Source organism: Arabidopsis lyrata (assembly GCF_000004255.2).
Source record: "Arabidopsis lyrata subsp. lyrata unplaced genomic scaffold ARALYscaffold_7, whole genome shotgun sequence".
Classification (NCBI taxonomy): Eukaryota; Viridiplantae; Streptophyta; class Magnoliopsida; order Brassicales; family Brassicaceae; genus Arabidopsis; species Arabidopsis lyrata.
The window spans coordinates 21,997,422-22,017,940 of record NW_003302549.1 but is presented as its reverse complement, the minus strand read 5'-3'; the positions used below and the strand labels follow the sequence as shown (position 1 = coordinate 22,017,940).

The 20,519-nt window shown below is 31.5% G+C and overlaps 3 protein-coding genes across 4 annotated transcripts; 1 reads left to right on the top strand and 2 right to left on the bottom strand.

Annotated features, from left to right (window-relative positions):
- The first annotated feature begins 726 nt into the window (after positions 1–726).
- On the top strand, positions 727–4,521 carry LOC9304710 (lysine histidine transporter 1). 2 transcript variants are annotated; one of them, XM_002870631.2, is made up of 8 exons: positions 727–1,005; positions 2,292–2,455; positions 2,536–2,919; positions 3,096–3,489; positions 3,570–3,675; positions 3,819–3,910; positions 4,041–4,109; positions 4,215–4,521. In XM_002870631.2, exons 1-8 carry the CDS (start codon positions 976–978, stop codon positions 4,311–4,313), a joined length of 1,338 nt encoding a protein of 445 aa, XP_002870677.1. In that variant the 5' UTR covers positions 727–975; the 3' UTR covers positions 4,314–4,521. The 2 variants fall into 2 exon arrangements, with proteins under 2 accessions (XP_002870677.1, XP_020874490.1); XM_021018831.1 differs by having other exon boundaries at positions 835–1,005; positions 2,295–2,455; positions 4,215–4,487.
- Positions 4,522–7,438: 2,917 nt separating this feature from the next.
- On the bottom strand, positions 7,439–9,294 carry LOC9304709. The gene has a single exon (XM_002868591.2). It carries the CDS (start codon positions 9,025–9,027, stop codon positions 8,113–8,115), a length of 915 nt encoding a protein of 304 aa, XP_002868637.1. The 5' UTR covers positions 9,028–9,294; the 3' UTR covers positions 7,439–8,112.
- Positions 9,295–15,317: 6,023 nt separating this feature from the next.
- On the bottom strand, positions 15,318–16,428 carry LOC9306748. The gene has a single exon (XM_002868590.2). It carries the CDS (start codon positions 16,259–16,261, stop codon positions 15,452–15,454), a length of 810 nt encoding a protein of 269 aa, XP_002868636.1. The 5' UTR covers positions 16,262–16,428; the 3' UTR covers positions 15,318–15,451.
- Positions 16,429–20,519: the final 4,091 nt, after the last annotated feature.

The following is a 20,519-nucleotide window of genomic DNA, read 5'->3' as shown; positions in this document are numbered from 1 at the left end:
TTGATATTTTACAATTTTTACAAGCCCTAAAATTAGCTATTATTGTCTCTATCTATAATAACAACTAATAGTTTAAGATTAAAGTAATAAATTGTATATCCTTGGATCGACTCTATAACTCTATTGTCTAGTAGTATGATAGTAGTATCTTTTTTTTTGGTCCTCCATAGACGTCACCAATTAAGACGAGATAATCTAGGTGTGAACAAAGAGAACGGCTTTCTTCTCCCTCTTTATTGTTAGTCAATAAAAGATTACTTATAAAGCAAAACATAGCTTATACTTTGAAGAGTCATTACATCGACATTCATGTATCTGAAATGATATTAAAACAAAATATTCATTGACTAGATTAATTGGTACATATAAAATATCCAAGTTTGCAAAACATACGAAATTCGAATAGTAAAATATATTTAGGGAGCTTCACTTATTTAAGTATAGCATCTAATCTAATTACTAGACAACTGATCTAGACAAAATAAACGAAAAGATTTAAATTATAAATTAAACAAACGCTCTTCTCTTGTTTTTTTTTTTTTTTTGGTGATCAACGGTCTTCTCTTGTTAGCCAACCCTATGTAAGTTACGAAACTAGGGATAGTATATATGAAAATTAAATTCATAATCAAACATTTAGTGGATGAATAAATTGTGAGTGATATTTAATTACTATTATTTTATAAGATTCTATGTTAGGTTGAATAATATTACCAGAGTCCAGCTCACAAATCTTGTGCCCATCTCCACAAGTGGTTTGTGAAGTCAAACAAAAACTTCCACTTTTAAAGTTTCTCTTCTTTCTTTTCTCTCTCATAATATTCAACTAATTAAGTGCATATATATATACGATGTATCAGTGTATATAATCTTCATGAAGAGCTTTATATATTTAGCATAATATCTCTCAGAAGTGTGAAAACTTGTTAAGCTCTTCTTCTTTATATCTCTCTCTCTCTCTCACAATCTCTCACCATGGTAGCTCAAGCTCCTCATGATGATCATGTTAGTCTTTCTCCTCTATCTCTCTCCTTCTCTCACGATGTTATTGCCTTATCATTGTGATTCAGATCTTCATTTTTGTTTTGTTTTTTCCATAATCGTTCTCGTTTTTGTTATATACAAAAAATTGGACTTTTGAGTTATTTTCTCAGGAAAAAATACTTCTCAGGAAAGATGAAAATTAAGTCTAATTATCAAATGATAAACAATAATACTTCTCTTGTTTTTAGCCTCACCCACTGAATTTCTTATAATATTGTTTCTTCTTTCAAAGATTCTTTTGCTGCTTGCTTTCGCAAAGATACAATTTCTTTTCAGTGTTTTAAATTTTTTATAGAAAATATTCAGAAGATAAATAAATTGTGGTGCTTAGAGATAGATGTTGAGAGAATTTAAGAACTTAAAGACAGAAGTAATTTATTGTAAGTTATTGACATGTTGACTTATAAACTTCTGACTCATTAAAAGCTTACGATTTTATCTTCAATTTCCGAGGTTTAATTTGAACTCCTTAAATTCCATTTTTTTTTTATCTTTGAATTATTACAAAAAAAGGAGAGAAAAGGATCTACTTTTTGTTCGTAAATTCAGATCTTAACTTTAAAGTACCGTACATGGTCAGGTTCCAACTTTTCCAAAGTTTAGGGAACATCTACCAACCTAAACCATCGTCAGAAAAGACCAAGAGATCTTCCAAAATCCAACCTTATACTTTTACTTTATTTTCCATTTACCACAGAAGTTATTATATCTACATTTTTAGCCCACTGGCATATAATTGCTGACTTTTCTTCCACTGATTTTTGTAGAATGAACAAAATCAATTTGTTCTTTAGTTTAGATCTTTTTTTTGTAAGGTTGGTCTACCAAACTAAACCATGTTTACATCAAGAGATCTTCCAAAATTTCAAACCTTATTTTTCTTTTTGCCCCATATGTTATTAATATCAAACTTTTCGTGTCCAAAATTCATGAATTTACCAATCCACATAATAGTTGACTTTTCTCTCATCGATTTTGTTGTGGAATAGACAGAATCAACTTGTTCTCTTCGTCCTTTACCTTTTGCACGTAGTTGTAGATTCAACTTTATAGCATAAGTCAGTTTCTGACTTTTCCAAACTTTAAGGACAACCTAAACCATTTTAGACCACTAGATCTTCCAAAATCCACCCTTACACTTTTATTTTATTTTCTTTTTACCATGGAAGTTTTTAATTTAACTTTTTAGCCCGAAAATAATTAAATCATTGACTTTTCTTGCAATTGAAATTTTTGTGAAAATAAAGCAGGATGATGAGAAATTAGCAGCAAGACAAAAAGAGATCGATGAATGGTTACCAATTACTTCATCAAGAAATGCTAAGTGGTGGTACTCTGCTTTTCACAATGTCACCGCCATGGTCGGTGCCGGAGTTCTTGGACTCCCTTACGCCATGTCTCAGCTCGGATGGTAAATTCCCCTAACCAAAACCGGTTAATTTACCTAAACCGGATTTATCAAATATTAACCGGATTTATCAAATATTTCAGGGGACCAGGAATTGCAGTGTTGGTTCTATCATGGGTGATAACACTATACACATTATGGCAAATGGTGGAAATGCATGAAATGGTTCCTGGAAAGCGTTTTGATCGTTACCATGAGCTTGGACAACACGCGTTTGGAGAGAAGCTCGGTCTCTATATCGTTGTGCCGCAACAATTGATCGTTGAAATCGGTGTTTGCATCGTTTATATGGTCACTGGAGGCAAATCGTTAAAGAAATTTCATGAGCTTGTTTGTGAAGATTGTAAACCAATCAAACTTACTTACTTCATCATGATCTTTGCTTCTGTTCACTTCGTCCTCTCTCATCTTCCCAATTTCAATTCCATCTCTGGCGTTTCTCTTGCTGCTGCCGTTATGTCTCTCAGGTAAATCATTCAAACTGGTTCGGTAATTTAAATTGTTGTCTTGGTTATATATGTTAGTTTGAATATCGTTAGAATTTGAGAAATTGGTTTGGTTTGGTTTTAGTCCGGTTTATTCAACAAATTGGTTTTCTCTAACTTATTATCCGGTTCTAAATCAATTTCCTTTTTGTTTCTAGCTACTCAACAATCGCATGGGCATCATCAGCAAGCAAAGGCGTTCAAGAAGACGTTCAATACGGTTACAAAGCGAAAACAACAGCCGGTACAGTTTTCAATTTCTTCAGCGGTTTAGGTGATGTAGCGTTCGCTTACGCGGGTCATAATGTGGTCCTTGAGATCCAAGCAACTATCCCTTCAACGCCTGAGAAACCCTCAAAAGGTCCCATGTGGAGAGGAGTCATCGTCGCTTACATCGTCGTCGCGCTCTGTTATTTCCCCGTGGCTCTAGTCGGATATTATATTTTCGGGAACGGAGTCGAAGATAATATTCTCATGTCACTTAAGAAACCGGCGTGGTTAATCGCTACAGCGAACATCTTCGTCGTGATCCATGTCATCGGTAGTTACCAGGTCGGTTTTTCTAAACAAGAACCTTTAAATGCTCAAAAGACAACCGTTATTAAAAAAACCAAATCTTGGTTTTGTTGCAGATATATGCAATGCCGGTATTTGATATGATGGAGACTTTATTGGTCAAGAAGCTAAATTTCAGACCAACTACAACTCTTCGGTTCTTTGTCCGTAATTTCTACGTTGGTAAGAAAATTAATTGAAATTCACGTTTATTATTCATGGAGTATTATATATTTACATTTTTAAAACTATAAAATTATGGTGTCAGTTGTTCAATAAGTCTGATTATGTGTTTTTTTTTTGTCATCTAAATTATGGTTTTGTAGCTGCAACTATGTTTGTTGGTATGACCTTTCCGTTCTTCGGAGGGCTTTTGGCGTTCTTTGGTGGATTCGCATTTGCTCCAACCACATACTTCGTAAGATTGCCATTTCTAAATGTTTTTCTACAGCTTGAATGAATTATTATTTATTAAAAAAAACAGGTGCACTTTTTCAAATTTTGATTAATAGAAATTAGACTAAATTAGTTATTTATAATGTTTTCAGCTCCCTTGCATCATTTGGTTAGCCATCTACAAACCCAAAAAATTCGGCTTGTCTTGGTGGGCCAACTGGGTAAGTAAAATTATATTAACTTTTCTAGCGTTTACGATGTCGGCGGTTGCGTTTTGTGAACTTGTTTTCTTATATAAACAATTTTTTGTTTGTTGTTTATTTCAGGTATGTATCGTGTTCGGTCTTTTCTTAATGGTTCTATCACCGATTGGAGGTCTAAGGACAATCGTTATTCAAGCAAAAGGATACAAGTTTTACTCGTAAATGCAATGTAATATCACTAATTTCGAAACATATTTCTATATTAATATATGTGTGAAGAAGTTTTTAAGAGATCAACACGAGACATAGAAGAATCAATGGTCTGGTCTGAATCTAAATGTAGCATTTAGGGTTTGTACTTTCGTGCGTTATTATATAAAACAATATATTTTGTTCTTTTCTGTTTTCAAAATGTTTGGTTTTATGAGGAGATTGATTCTTTGTGTTCTCAAGAATAATGATAGATATCTTTCTCACCACTAAGTTACAGTATAATAAGCCATAAAATCCATGGATTAGTAAACGAATTTATTAAAATTAGATAATTGAGATTTCATATCGTGCATATAACGACAAAAGTCAGAAGACTCACAACTAAATCAACGAAGAAAAATCAGTTAGATTCTTGATACATCACAAACCAAGATATATAAAGAAACATATGTATGATCTTTGCAGGGTTCAATGTTCCACTGTTTCTTATATATGCATTAAGAGCAACCACAATGGTTGAAACAAATTATTGAGTTTCTTATAAATTAAATATTAATTTTTTGATATTAAAAAAAATGAACCACTAAAAGATGGACAAATGGAAGAAGAGTTTATAAAATAACTAACAATGTACCTTAAATAAGAAACATCTCTAGTTCTCTCTCTTCTTTTTGTATTTTTTTTTAATATTATAATCTTAAGAAACCTTCTTAGGACCACCATTGTGGTTGCTCTAAGAATCTAGAATTTGATTAGTCAGATGGGGAAAACCCAATCAAAAACTTTGATTATCTTACTCGAAGATTCGATGACAGTCTTTGCCAGCCAAATTTGCACATGTCAAATATATTCTCAAGTACACTTAATTCAAAATCGTACTAATCATCGTCGTTAAATTTCATTTTCTTTGTAGTTGGATTTTTAAATTTGGATTTGTTCAAATGGACAAGAACAATATTTTTGTGTTGACAAATAAGTTTTAAATTTTTTTTGATTTCATCTTATTATATACTTTTTCTATTTTATTATATAAGATGTTTTAGGGAATTTATTTTGTTTCATATTATATGATGTTTCACAAGTTTCTATGTAAATTTAAATGCATTTGACAATTTGTGATAATTTATATTTTGCAGTCTTTTTTTATGACTGGTTAAATTTTTCTTAACTAAATATAAATAATATATTTTATAAAAAAAAATATTTAAATATATGTACATTTACCTTAAATTTTTTAATAAAATAATAAATACACTCGTGGTTCATATATATGTGCTTCAAATTCCAATTGACGTTTAAATGCATTTAGCAACTTTGTCACGTTCGCATTTATGCTTCGGCCATGTTTGTGTTCACATTTGTTTTCTTGGTTATGGATTATATATCATATTTGCTATGCTCACACACATCATGACATCAACATATATACCATACGCATATGTCTAGAACTCTCACTGAAAAATAGTATTAGGATATGTTCGTTTCATCGCTGCTGGCGGTGTCGACGGCGGCAAACACTACCTCATGTTGTTGTTTATTACGCTGCCGCTGCCGCCACTATTTAATCATTAACGCTGAATAAAAATAGCGTCCAAAATTTTTTAGCCGCAGAACGCAGCGTTTGCTGCAGCTAATTACGTCAACCAAACGAACATTAATATATGCGTCTGCCGCTGCCGCAGGTAGCTGCAACGACGAAACGAACGGGCTTTATATATATTTTTGTGAACTGAAGAAATAAATAAAACAAAGATCCTCTTAATATGGCATTGGACCTTTGCTGAGCCCATTTATAAAAGGAGAAAATGGGCTGACCGGGACGCCAATATCATTCTCATCATTAAGGCTGTCTTTTAAGCTAGCTCACTTGCAAAAATTGATGTCCACATACTCCTGAAATCATCCCATTTAGAGCTTAAAAGTTTCGTCTAAACTCTAAACTAAGAGAATATTTTACTAGAGTAATTTGCTCTCCGTTGTCTGAGGTTTTGGCAACAGACACAGACATGTGGAGTGGAAAGTGATTTTGGTTGGATTATTTTTTCGTTCCAAATTATTTATATTAGTGTGGCTATTGTTTTATTATTTGGATTTAAAATTTGATAAATAAACCAAAAAAGAATATTAATAGAATCTGTAACGATCAGCCCCGGCCCAATATATTTGGGAGCCTTAGGACAAAATTTTTTTTTTTGCCTACTATTATATATAAAGAGAAAATTTACTTAAATTTTAAAAAATTTGCCGATTTTATAGTTAAAATTGTTATTTGAAAATTTTTGGGCCTTTTAATACATTTTCATATAAAGAATTAGGTCTCTTGAAATATAATTTTCATATTAATAATATTTTTAAAAAATATTTGGGTCTTTTTTATATGTAAATTTTCTTTTAAAAAAAAGTTCCGGACCGTCGCACCTCCGCCCACCCCTCTAAGCCGGGGCTGGTAACGATGTGATGGCATTATATTTATGATGTATAATATTTATCGACTATGGAGTATACCTAGTATAGGATATTTTGATTTTGACCGTCGAGCCAATAAGAGAGTTATGATTCCACCATCGACTATACAATGTTGCATCTAATAAAAACGAAGCTACTAAAACATATATGCATAATAAATAATATAGTTATAGACTTATAGTATGACATCCAGTGATATGTATGATATATGCATGTGTGAGCTGTAAGGTTAGTCCATAAATCATGGGTTTTGTCGTTAAAAGAAGAGAAAGAAAGAACCTTATTTATAGACAAAGGACCAACCAAGACAGCCCTTTCTATGACCTCTCCTCCAACTAAAAATGCCATCTGTTCACTTATGATTTCTTAACTAGTCTCTTCTATTTGTTTTATTGTATTTATGTTGTACGTACGCATATAAACAATAAACAGGAAAGCAAATTGAAATCTGGACCTTTCACTTAGAAAATGATTCATACACGAAAATATACTACTGATTTGTTGGAGAAAATATTCATGTGTAGGTAACCAAATAAATTTGAGCTATAGTAGCGGTTTTTAATTACATAGGTGGGTCTGTATAGATTCTAGGTTAATGACCGCTTAACGTCTTCTAGCAGCTTTTGGAAACTAACTATTTATATACATTCACTTTCTCATTATCTTTCTTTTTTTTTTACATGAGATTCATATATGTAGAAAATGTATAAAAACATGAAAGGTAAATCATTTTTTCAGTTTGAACATAATTCTGCTGTATATAACTTTTACTATTTAGAACATTCTTTAATTAAGGTTTCAAACGTGATTTCATTGTATAATGTATATATACGTATTATTGTGTTAAGTTATAACTTATAACTATAAGTCTATAATATGCAAATGTCATTAATCAACTAAAACCATACTGTTATTGTACACAAGTTATGTAGTATTTCAGAATATTTCTCATAAACAAATGTAAATCACATTCACATATACTGTACACCACATTTTATTTTCTCTTACACATTCTTCTATACACTAAATTAAGTAAATATGAAATAAAATTTGCGTAAAAGTAGTACATCCTTTGTATTTGGAACAGAACATAAGAAAAACCCATGGTAATATCATATAAATCCTCATTCCAAAAGAAATATGTTCTCAGACAAAGAGTACTAAACCGGAGACGAAGAAAACTCTAATGCATATTTATCACAAGTCTAAGTTAGCTTTAACTATAGTACTCCAAACGCTTATATATGTTAATATAGATTATATATATATGATGCTTTCAAAATGTAATGTCACTTACCATCGTTAATATTATTCCCATTTCTTTTTGTCTTTCCGGTTTCAATCACATGCCAAGCCTTAGAGCTGATTCAACATCCAATCTCCAAGCAAACCCACCTGATCTAATCCTCCATACATCACACGGCACCTTCATCTTCCTCCACGTGGACGGCTCGTACCTAACCCTAACCCTGCACGTCACCGCACCGTATAACTCCACCATGCATGCTATCTCCTCCATAAGGTCCATGGCCACCACCAGCCATACCCTGATAACCTCCACGTCCGGAGCTCCCATCATCCTCCGGTACGCCCGGTTTACCCAACAGACCCGGTTTGACCCATCCGACACTAACCATGGACACGTGTCAACCTCTAACATCCTCATCACTCTCTCTTCTCCCTGATCCATACGGCCTAGCTGCTCCAGGATGTGATACCCTCCCAAGTCAGCACACGTGTCACTCACACACTCCACCGTCAACCACGACTCCACCACCGTCTGATCTAAAGATGACGATAGCCCTATGATCGAACCATACAAACTATTCTTTGGATTCATATCACTCAGATCCGAACAAAACTCACCAGCTTGGTCTCCATTGTTTCCTAGATCTCTATCCTTCTCCGGGAGCAACTCAAGCGTGACGATATCGCTTCTATCATCACCGTCTATCTCTTTATCGAGATTGGGATTCTTTAAGTTCCCTCTATCGCAACCATTCTTTTTACCGGTGATCTTATTCTTATTATTACTAACACTACTAGTTTTTTTATCCCGAACCCTAACATACTTTCGTTTCGATCTTCTGTTTCTTCCAAGGAATCTGCTACTCTTTGCATCGTCGGAAGATTCACCGACAGCTGGTTTTGGCGCGATCGGACGGAACCGTTGCATTATCTTGCTTATAACAGTCTTGTCTTGATCTGTAGCACCGTCGCAAACAGAAGCTTGCCGCTGCTTTCCGTTATCATTCATGACTTAAGTCTGCCTCGATCTCACTATCTCTCCGGCTGTGTTAAATTGTGTAGGTGTTGTACTGTTGTTATAAGAAAATGCCCAATATTGTTGAAAAGATAAGCAAAAAAAAAAAAGTTGAGAGTTGAGAGAGTATGAGAGATACCAAGAGGAAAGTTATAGTACATAAACACGTGGCTAGGGCAAGCGTTTAGCATATTAGAATAAATTATTTGATGATTGGTTCCATATTTATAGAATGGGTCCCATTTCAACATATTTATGTTGGCACAAAAATTTAATACAACCTCCGTTCTTTAATAAATGTTATTTTAAACTTTTAATTTTGTTTTTAAATAGATGATGTTTTAAATATTTAATGCAAAATTAATTATTTTTTTATTGTTTTTGACGATTTATATTCTGTAAATTATTATTTTATTAGTTAATTAGATAATAAATAATGTTTTAGTTTAGAAATAAACAAAAATTAAATGATTTCTTAATCTACGTGCATTTTCCTAAAACATCACTTATAAAAGAACGGAAGGAGTATTATTGTAGTATTTTCTAAGATTTTTTTTTAATTTTAAATAGATTAGGTATTTAAGTTTTCTATGCAATAATTATTAGTTATTATTGATGAATTGTAAATTTCAAGGAAAATAACTGAATACTATTAATTTTAGAGATATAAAATTGTAAATCGCAAAAAGTAATATATTTATAGTCAATTTTTAATATATATTTTTAATGTGTGTGAAAATCCTAGAAAATATATTAAAAAGGGATAGAGGGAGTACATGTTTTTGTCGTACTAATGTATATACGAATTGTTGAAACAAAATCTTCATAAATGTTAATGTCATATAACAAAGACATAATTAAATGAAATTAAACAGTCATATTAAATTTTGAAAGAATATGGATCGAGTACTATCATCAAAATGTTAAATTTACTTTGAGCTGATTTATTTATCATGTATATACTCTCGATATTTAAAATGCTAAGTAATCCATCTAATGTAGATTAACAGTAGTGGTTTCTATAAACCGAATTTGATATGATCATGCGTTTAAATACTTATACATGTAATCAAATATTTGTATAATTAATAGATGAGTTCAAGTTCAAAGATATATCAAGTACTTCAACGTGTGTTTCTTGTATTTTATGGGTTGGATTCTAAGAATTAAGGAGTTAATTATCGCGCTTTTTTGTCTATTAAGGTTATTCTTGTATAATGAAATGGATATAAATTTTAATTTTTATTGAGAATTATGGTTTAATCTCACTAAAAGAGAATTTTTTTCCCGATTTCTGATTGGAATTTATAAGAATAATTAAGTAAGTAGTAAGTACTTAATAGTCTGCAATTTAATCATCCTTATAAGTTGTTATTATAAATGGAAGGGTTTAGGGAACTAGCTAACCTCGAAGGTGGTTGGTATAAAGGACTCTATCTATATATACAGTTAAAAAAGGGACTATTTATTTTAGTTACATTATTTTTAGATATAATACTGGTTAAAAATCATATTACTCGTCTTTCTTCTTTCTGAAATTGCTCGTTATTACCATATCGAAGAGAAAAAGTTAGGTTTTTGACCTTAAGAGCAACATTATTGGGAGGTGTTTAGTTTTGGTTCTTAGTAATTTTTTTGGTTCTTATCCTAATTTTTGACTCTTAGCTAAGAGTCATTCTTTAGCAAAATCATCAATTTAACTTTTAATTTTAATTTATTTTGAGCTAAGAATCAAGTTAAACACCTCCCAATAAAAATGGTCTATATCTTCAAAATTTGATTAAAAGAAATATGGATTATATATAGCTAAATCGTAAAGTTATACCAAAGTACCTGAATATATGTATAAACCAAATATCTATGTATATATGAGCATCCATGATCCTCGATGTGCAATACGTATATACACACGTGTTCAAGACTATATCGAGCCAATCAAGTCATAAAAACTAATTTAGAATAAAAGAAAAGTGTGGAAGTCCCCTTGGTCCATTGGTTGATCAAGGGTTGATTAATGCTTCTACACCAAGAGGTCTGGGGTTCGAGTCCCAGATATTGCGATTTATTAACAAATTTGCAGATTAATGGAGGCAAGTGTGCAAGAGATCTCCAGCGATGTACAATTATAGCCGTTCGCCAGGATTCTACGTAGATAAGGAAGTGTCGCCAGATCGTGGATCATTGAAGGTATTCATCAAGATTACGAAGAAGGAAGTGTAGTCTGTCGTGGATCTAGTAAGGGTCGGAAGGAATTGTCAGTTGTAGAATCTTCTATGTAACAATTCTCATAATTTGTAATTAATAATAAATCTAGACGACAAAAAAAAAATAAAAAAAAAGCAACCAATAGAAATAATATTGTTGAGTTTTTTTTTTTTGAAATTCAAAAAGGCACGACAAGATATAGATATAAGCGTATCTATCGTGATGGGGGATTTTGAGATTTTTGGCCCAAATCAGAGTGCTGGACCAATCAGTCGCAACCATCTATTCCACCACTACAGAAAGTTATAATCCACGTGGACTTTCTCCTCACCAATAGCGTCACTCTTCATTTTTCATCATCACACATTGTATATCGTAAAATAAATTTTATTTTATAGGACCATTTTTTATAGGGAAAATTTCCAAAAAAAACCTCAACTATTTAATATTTCTCAAAAAAAAATTGAATTTTTTTCGTTGCAAAAAAAAACCAGACTAATTTACCGCTGACAAAACAAATATGAACTATTTTTTTTTCCAATTTCCTCTCGTTTCCGTCACGGGCGTTAACTCCGTCGTTGACGCCGTTACTATTTTTTAGAAAAGTTCTTGGAAAAAACTTAAGTTATTTAATTTTGCCAGAAAACTACCAGAATTATTTGTTCGTTGCCAGAAAAATACATAGATCAACATTTTTCTTTTCTTTTTGTCTTCCATGAATAATGTAAGGTGGTGAAAGCTAATAACTTTATGTGTTCTCTTGAACTTCATACAAGTTTTCAGTTTTCACTATTGTTTAGGACAATTAAATTTAATAACAAAAATATACAATTAGATTAGTCGATTTTCAAATTTCTCAATAAGATTTGTTTTTGGATCTATTTAGACTTTACAAATTGTGGGACATCATCAACAATGGAACTCTAAATTTCATAAGAACCCCAAAAACCTTAGTAGATCTTCAAAAATTCTCTACATAAATCGAATAAAAAAAACTCAAATCAAGCAAAATCCACCAAAATTGAAGCTAAAGCTAGCTTAATCAAACCAACTCAACGCTAAAAAAACGACTAATCTAATTGTGTTGTTTGGTTCTAGTTAGAAAATTGGGGAATCAACAAATGTAATTGTGATTTTTGTTCTAATTAGAAAATTGAAAAACCGATTAATCTAATAGTAGCAAGAACTTGTATGAGGTTGAAGAGAACACATAAAGTTATGAGTTCTAAATACCTTACATTGTTAATAAAATAAAAGAATATGAGGAAAATGTTGATATGTGTATTTTTCTAGCAACAAAAAATAATTCAGGTATTTTTTCTGACAAATATTAAATAGTTGGGGTTTTTTTTTTGGGAATTTTCCCATTTCTTATAGGTCTAGTGTGCATGTTTTAAAAATCTCCGCCTATCCCGATTACTCTCCGTTTAATCGATAGGTCCACCCTCTCCGCCTCGATTAATGACTAATCCCTTAAAAAAATTAGTCACCCGATTACTCTCCGTTTTATCCGATTAATTCCCGTCTAATCCGATTATTTTTCGCCTATTCTTACGTATCCCGATTATTTTTTTATTGCAAGTATAAAACAACTTTTTTTTTTGTTATTCAAACATTTGAATTGGAAGTTTGTGATATTTTACAATAATTTATGTTCAAATTTTAATAAAACTCATAATTTTTTAACAAAAAATATAAAAATTTGCCTCTAAATATATTTTTGTGTGTTTACTGCAATTTTGAAAATAATATTAGATTAATATATTTTTAAAATATTAAAATAATTCTACAAATAGTTTCCGATTAATCTCCGATTTTAATCCGATTTTTCGATTAATTGTTAGGTCCATACTGAACGTCCGACTAGCGCCTAGCGATTTTTTAAACAAGGTGTCTAGATAGAGATGCCATCTCGGGTTGAGAAAGAAAGAAAAAATAAGATAGAGAGATGCTATCAAATCAGAAAAGAGAAAAAGAGATAGTGAGATTATTGGTTTTAATTCTTAGATGCATACAGTTTAAATAGTTGAAAGTTTCAGATGTTGCATATTATAAGTATCCAACGACAAAAGTGGTAAAGCTCATTTTGAGGAGACTCACTACACTAGGTCAGAAGTTAAATTTCATTATAATATCATGTTTTATATATTAAGATTCAATTTATTCTTCAATGAAATATATGTAACAAAATAGTAAGATAAGTTTGGCTGATTTTTATTTTTAGTATGACAATAAATCGCCAATAAGTAGTTTATATCTGTCCTTGAAATTTTCATAATTTGGAGATTAGCATTGATCAGCAATTGTCAAACTCATATCTTAGTTTCGCCTATTTTGGAAAGCTAATGTTAAATTTTAATTTGCCTATAGCCTATAGGTTTTGTAATTTGTAGAATCTGACACTTAATTTTTTTTTTAGTATGAAAAACTGACACACACTTAATTTGTGTAGTCTCTTTATCTATATATATGAAGTAGAATATTTGATAAACTTGAGTTGCTCGTCGTCAATATGAATCCAAATTAGCTACATACGGAGAATGCAGACATGCAAGTACATCAATAGCATTAAAATATATACGAATTTCACTTATCAGGATAACTATTCGCTTTATAAAATACTTTAGGTTATTGTACGTAATTCTTTTAGGGTCAATAATTTTCTTGAAGATGTTTCGAGAAAAACATACACGTGATAGGCTCCTATTCTTTTTCTCGTCAACCCAAAATTCTATCACTGTTATAAAAATTCCACAAGCCGCATCACAAGAACGTGACTTGAACGTACGTTTAGATTCATCTCACAGTAACACATGAACGGCCACGATCGATAAAAGTGAGACCCAACAAAAAAAACTTCTCTCAGGTATGGCATGACGTCACTAATTCGACGAAACAAGACACTTAAACAGAAGGGAAAAAACAAAAAATAACTGAAAGCTGATTGGTTGATGTCTTTCTCTGTCGAGATGCCACGTGTAATATTTTTTTTCCTTATGCGTGATTGAGTGTTCCATAACCACTTTATTTATTCCCTCCCTTCGATAGATCTTTTTGGAATTTTATACTATTTTGTTTTTCTTTCGAACTTTTTGCTCAGCCAATGAGAGTTCTCCATATGTTGGGATTCAAAAGCCCGCGAAGATTTTTAGATGTGATGTAATCATCATTATTGGCTACGCAGAATGGGTCTATCTATCATGCGCATATAACATATCGACAACTTCTTATAATAACACCAATTTTATGCATAGTACGTTCAAAAGCTTCAAATAATAAGTATATATGACCCAAAGCTCTTTTTCTTGCAGCATATATAACTTCAAACTATAAGATGAGATTGGCCAATATAGTTTAGAGGCTAGTATACATGTCGGTAATGAAATTTTGAGGATCTTGCGCAGTTGTGCTAAAAAAGACACACATTGGATTCTTCTCTCGATAAACATTTGTGTCACTAACTTATATTGGTACATATGAATATTTGTAGGTTACTTGAATACAACATCCATATGTTATTACTAAGTGTAAGAATATTGTGTCATACAGTTTATGTATATTTTCACCAAATTTACACACAAATATATATGTGTATGTTGGATTGTTGGTGCATGAATGCATAATAGTGTCCCAATACAGTTCATGTATCTCTCAAGTCTCAACCATATATGTAAATTATATATATATATATATATTTTTTTTTGTAAATTATATTTATATTCATAGAACGTCGATAGGTTTAGATGATCACTAGCTCTGATGATCTTGAAATGCTCAAAACTGAGTTTGTTTTTTAGTTACATTTTGTTGTGATTACTGTGAATTTATCGGTGATATCTTATGAACATGCAAATTTAGATATACGTTATACTGAAATGAGACATATAGATAAAAAATCATACAGAGGCAAAGCAATGACATCTTTTTATTGATCTTTGCCAATCAATATTTGACATTATGGCAATTTCCAATCTATATATATATATATATATATATATATATATATATATATATAAGGTTCTCACACAAATTTATTCTGAAAGACTTGATTCTCAAGACTTTCCCCACATATATTAGCCTTAATCAAATTCGTTTCTCTTTTGTATTGCTTATTAACTTCCCAATATGCAAAGTGCGAAAAAGTGATTAATTAAGGTATGAGATTATAAACCTTAACCACATCTTGGTCTTAATTAATCTTACCCTCTAAACCTCAAAGCCAAAGAGTTAAAGCTGCGGTAGTATCCAACCTCCATGCAAATCCACCAAACTCCATCTTCCACACATCACACGGCACCGCTTTAGTGTACTTCGTCTCTCGCCACGTGTATTCCAGTCTCACCTTACAAGTAAAACTTCGGTAGTCATAAAACGTCGCCGTCTGGTCAACCACCAACCACACAATCACTTCTCTTCCGAATCCGCCGTCTCCGGTTACTATCCTCCGGTAAGCCTCGTTAACCATCAACACACGGTTCCTACCATCCGATATGAAACCAGGACACGTGTCTTTATCTAAAGCATCCGTGATCTCTTCGTCCGTGAACCCTACCGCATGGGAAACCGAGCCACCATTAACGGACTCCACCGTCACCCACGTCTCTACCGGAACTTGTTGCAACACGTCATCAACGCCGTTAAACTTGAGCCACATGTCGGTTTCATCTCTGGTTATCGTTTCCACCGTTGGATCGAGATTATTATGATCCAAACTCAAAGGCGTAGATCTCTCCGGTAAGAGCTGTAACGTGACGATATCTTCCCGACCATTCTCCGGATCTGTTGAGCTAGATCTGAAGCTGTTCGTCTTTGATCGACACGTGGCTCTATTATTCTTGGAAACCCTAACGTACTTTCTCTTCGTCCTTCTCGTGCTACTCGTATCTCCGACCAATGGTTGACTAGTAGTCGTCGGCTTTGGAGCGATCGGACGGTACTTAAGCATGAGTGTATCAACAGAGGTCTTATCTTGCGCTTTACCGGCGCATCTTAGCGTCCGCCATAACTCATGATCTTGATCCATCTCTCTCTCTTCACTCTCTCTCTTTTCTATTTTCTCTATATTCTTTCTGTGTCTCTCCGGTGGCCGAAGAGATTAACATTTGGGAGTAGGAGAACGCCACGTGTCTAGGGCAAAACATATACGAGACACTTGAATCAGTGGATAGTTATGTGTCCGTCTCATTTATGTCATCGTTACATTAATTTTATATCTCTTAATTTGCTTCTTTGTTTTGTTTGAACTTTTATTATCCGATAAAAGGAGTCACTTTGCTTCTTTGTTTTGTTTGAACCTTTCTGTTTTTCGTCCATTTAATCAGAATAAAACGTCATTTACCAGTAAAATAATGTTAATTAGAGTAGGTGTTGATACAGGATAGACCTACTGGTCATAGTAGTTCGTCTGATTAATGGGTGGATTGGAATTAAATTTCTTAGTCCTTATACTGAAGTAGACATCTTGTAAACTGATTAATTACACGCTGGGTCATAAGTCATAACTTTGACAAATATAAATATTTGTGTCACTGTGTGCAATATATATCGGCTTACATACTACATGCGTGTGTATATATATAAATTGAAGAAAAACTTTGTGTTAATTTATTGAAGAGAAAAATATTTCATATCAAAATATATATTTTTAGAAGTACTAATTAGTGTCAAGCTGTAAATTAGATTAGACTCGATTAAGGCTTAAATTTTGTAATCTCCGAGCTCATTACAAAAAAATAAGGGGGTGTTATTCAATCATGGAGTTAAAGTCAATTCTTTAAAGTTTAGATTTGCTTTCTGATATTGTTTTTAAGAATGTGTTTATGTGGATTTCAAAATCTCTACAGGATATCTTGGATTTTGATTCTAATAATTTATTCATGAAACTCCAAAGAGGTTTCATTTCAAATGATTTAATATACAAAGATTTTACAAGTCTTTTAGTTTTGAATAACACTGGATTTTAATGAAGTATTTTAAATCTTAGTTGAATAACACCAAACTTTTAAAATTTAATGAAGTATAAGATCCAATAACACCAGATTTTAAAGTTAGATTTAGAATCATTAATTGAATAACAGTAGATTAGTGTTGGATTTCAATTCTATTAAAATCCATCATTGAATAACACCACCTAAGTGTATTGTATCACTTAAATTGAATCACAAAACTAAATGATGTTATTTTATATTACTTATATATAAATGAAGCAAATATATATGGTTTATCATCAATTATATTAACTGATGTTATAATAATTTATTGAGAAATTGTTAAAAATGCCCCTTTTTCAATACCCCTTTTCAAAAATGCCCCTTTTGAAAGTCCATTTTTAAGTTTGCCCTCTTTTAATTTTTAATGACCATTTTACCCTTATTTGAAACAAAATTAGGTCCACAAAATACAAAATATTTTTTGGCGGAAAAAGTGATCCCGCAATTTTCCCGCCGAAACACTTGTAAAAACCTTTAAGATACCTTGTAAGATTTTCCTGTAAAAATTTTTCCCGCCAAAAATTTTTTTTTGCGGGAAAAGTGATTCCGCAATTTTTTTTCCGAAATTTTTTTGGCGGGAAAAATTTACAAGGTATTTTAAAGGTTTTACGGAGTATTTACAAGTGTTTTGTAAAGTTTTACAATGTATTTTAAAAGGTTTTACAAGGTACTTATAAGGTTTTATAAAGTATTTATAACTTGTAAAACCTTATAAAAAACTTGTAAAACCTTATAACTTGTAAAACCTTATAAAATAGCTTGTAAAATCTTATAATATCTTATAAATACTTTATAAATACGTTGTAAAACCTTTTAAAATACATTGTAAAACCTTATAAATACCCTGTAAAAACCCTTTAAAATACCTTGTAAATTTTTCCCGCCAAAAATTTTCCCGCCAAAAATTTAACGCCAAAAAATTTGCGGAATCACTTTTCCCGCAAAAAAATTTTTTTAGCGGGAAAATTTTTTGGCGGGAAAAAATTTTACGGGAAAATTTTACAAGGTATTTTAAAGGTTTTACAAATTTTTACAAGTGTTTTGGCGGGAAAAATTGGGGGATCACTTTTCCCGCCAAAAAATATTTTGTATTTTGTGGACCTAATTTTGTTATATTTCCTTATATATTTATGATATCTTTTATTAAAAGAAGGGTAATTTAGTTATTTTGTACATAAAAGGGGTATTTTTAAAAATGGACATCCAAAGGGAGCATTTTTGAAAAGGAGTATTGAAAAAGGAGCATTTTTGTGAGTCTCCCTAATTTATTTTACATCAATTAAATATAAAATTGATTTGATTTCTATTGGTTTGTATCATTTTTAAAAATGATATAAAATATAAATTTATATCATTTAGATAACTGATGTATTTATTAATTTTTGATGAGATCACTTCTGAAAATGATACAAAAATTTACATCAGTAAAAATTGATGTTAAAATAAATTTAATAAACATTTAATTTTTTAGAGAAGAAGGTAATGTAAGAAAAAAAACAATAGTAAAGATTTCTCATTGGCTAGTCCATAATAACTAGGATTGAACTTTGGTTTATTATCCACCGTTGATAAATTAAATTCAATGGTTGAGATCTTCTCCTTTTTTTTTTTTTGTTAAACATCAAAGCATGACGTGGACTAATTTAATTACAAATATATCAGTTTTTCATATGTCTAGATGTATTAATACTCCCTCCGTTTCACAAAGAGTGTCGTTTTAAGGTTTTAATCTCGTTTCACAAAGAGTGTCGTTTTGTGTTTTCAATGCAATTTTAAAGACTAATTTTCATTTTTATCCTTACTATTTCAGTTTATTAATTAGAGAGAGGGTATTATTTAGTATATTAATAAGGGGTAAAAATGAAATTTGTTTACTTTTCTTAATTTGTGTGAAAAATGCTAGAATGACAGAGGGAGTATATGTTTTGCCCAAAAAAAGGAGTATATGTTTATTTATGTGCGTTGCTTAATTAAGTTCATACATGCGTGAGTGATCGATCATATCCGGTAAAGAAGCCAGAAAAATTCGAAACGATCTATACACTATTGTATAAGTTTTGTTTTACTTTTATAAATTTTATAGATGTTCATTTTAACTAATTAAAGTATAAAATATAGTTGACTGTATCATTTTAAAATAACTATTCAATAAAAACTTTATTTATTTCTCATAATTTTTTTGTTTAACATTTATGTATCGATAAATCTGATCCATAGCCAATTTCTACTTAGGAGGTAACACGACTTTTAGTGGAGTTGAACTCCATGGAAAAATAGCAAAAATGAACTGTTAATCACTTGACTAACCTCATAATTATCTTATTATAAGTGTAACATTATTCGTTTTTATGTGGTACATTAAATTAAACACACCTTATATCTAAATTACATTTATAAACAAAAATTGTACAAGATGGTATTGAATCGACTTTTTATTATTCGGTTGTACGTGGTTCTAATTTTTTTCTTTTTTCAATTTTATGCAATATAGAAACTGTACGGATAGAAGATGGCTCGATTTTACATGATATTTTCCAGCTATAAATGGCATGGTAGACTACTTTAATTAGCAGCAAATATTTGTATAAAATATGACTAAATCTTCTGAAATATCTCGGGCTCGAATCCTTTAAACGGGCATTGAGATTTGGGATATATCAACTCAGCTCTCCGTATTAAGGAAATAAACAAATATGTATGGTTGAAACGGATTAAAAAGCAGGCACACACAAACATTAAATTATACCATAAGCAATGTGACTTTATAACAGATATCTCTCTCCACATAGGTCCATATGATAATTTAATTGGATGGTTATCCAAACCACCCAAATAGTTCTGGGAACTGCGATGTGTGATTTGATTGGCTTGTTGCTCTTTTATTAATATGAGATTTATAAGTATATGATAAAATTAGGTGAATGGGTCCCATGATCAGGCTAAAACAGCATCTGGTGTTTTTACCTCATTTCAAGACTCCTATTATATGGTCCTTCTTTGTCCTCCCAACCAATAAAATTGCATGAAGTGTCTACCATTTCAAAATTGAAAAAGCTGGCATGTCAGGGCACATTTGGAAATATATACATAATACATGTGTATATCTATTAAAAATATGCATGTGTTATTTTGTGTCTCTATTATTTATGGAAGTGTAAGGTCTTCTTATTGTTCTGTGGTCGGACCTATGTACTACTTATGTAGCCCCGGTTCTAGGGGTGTGCTCTCATTCTTTAGGCTATAGCTAAAGTCATTTCATATTGGTGCGGTTTTGTGTGTTACTTTGAGAGA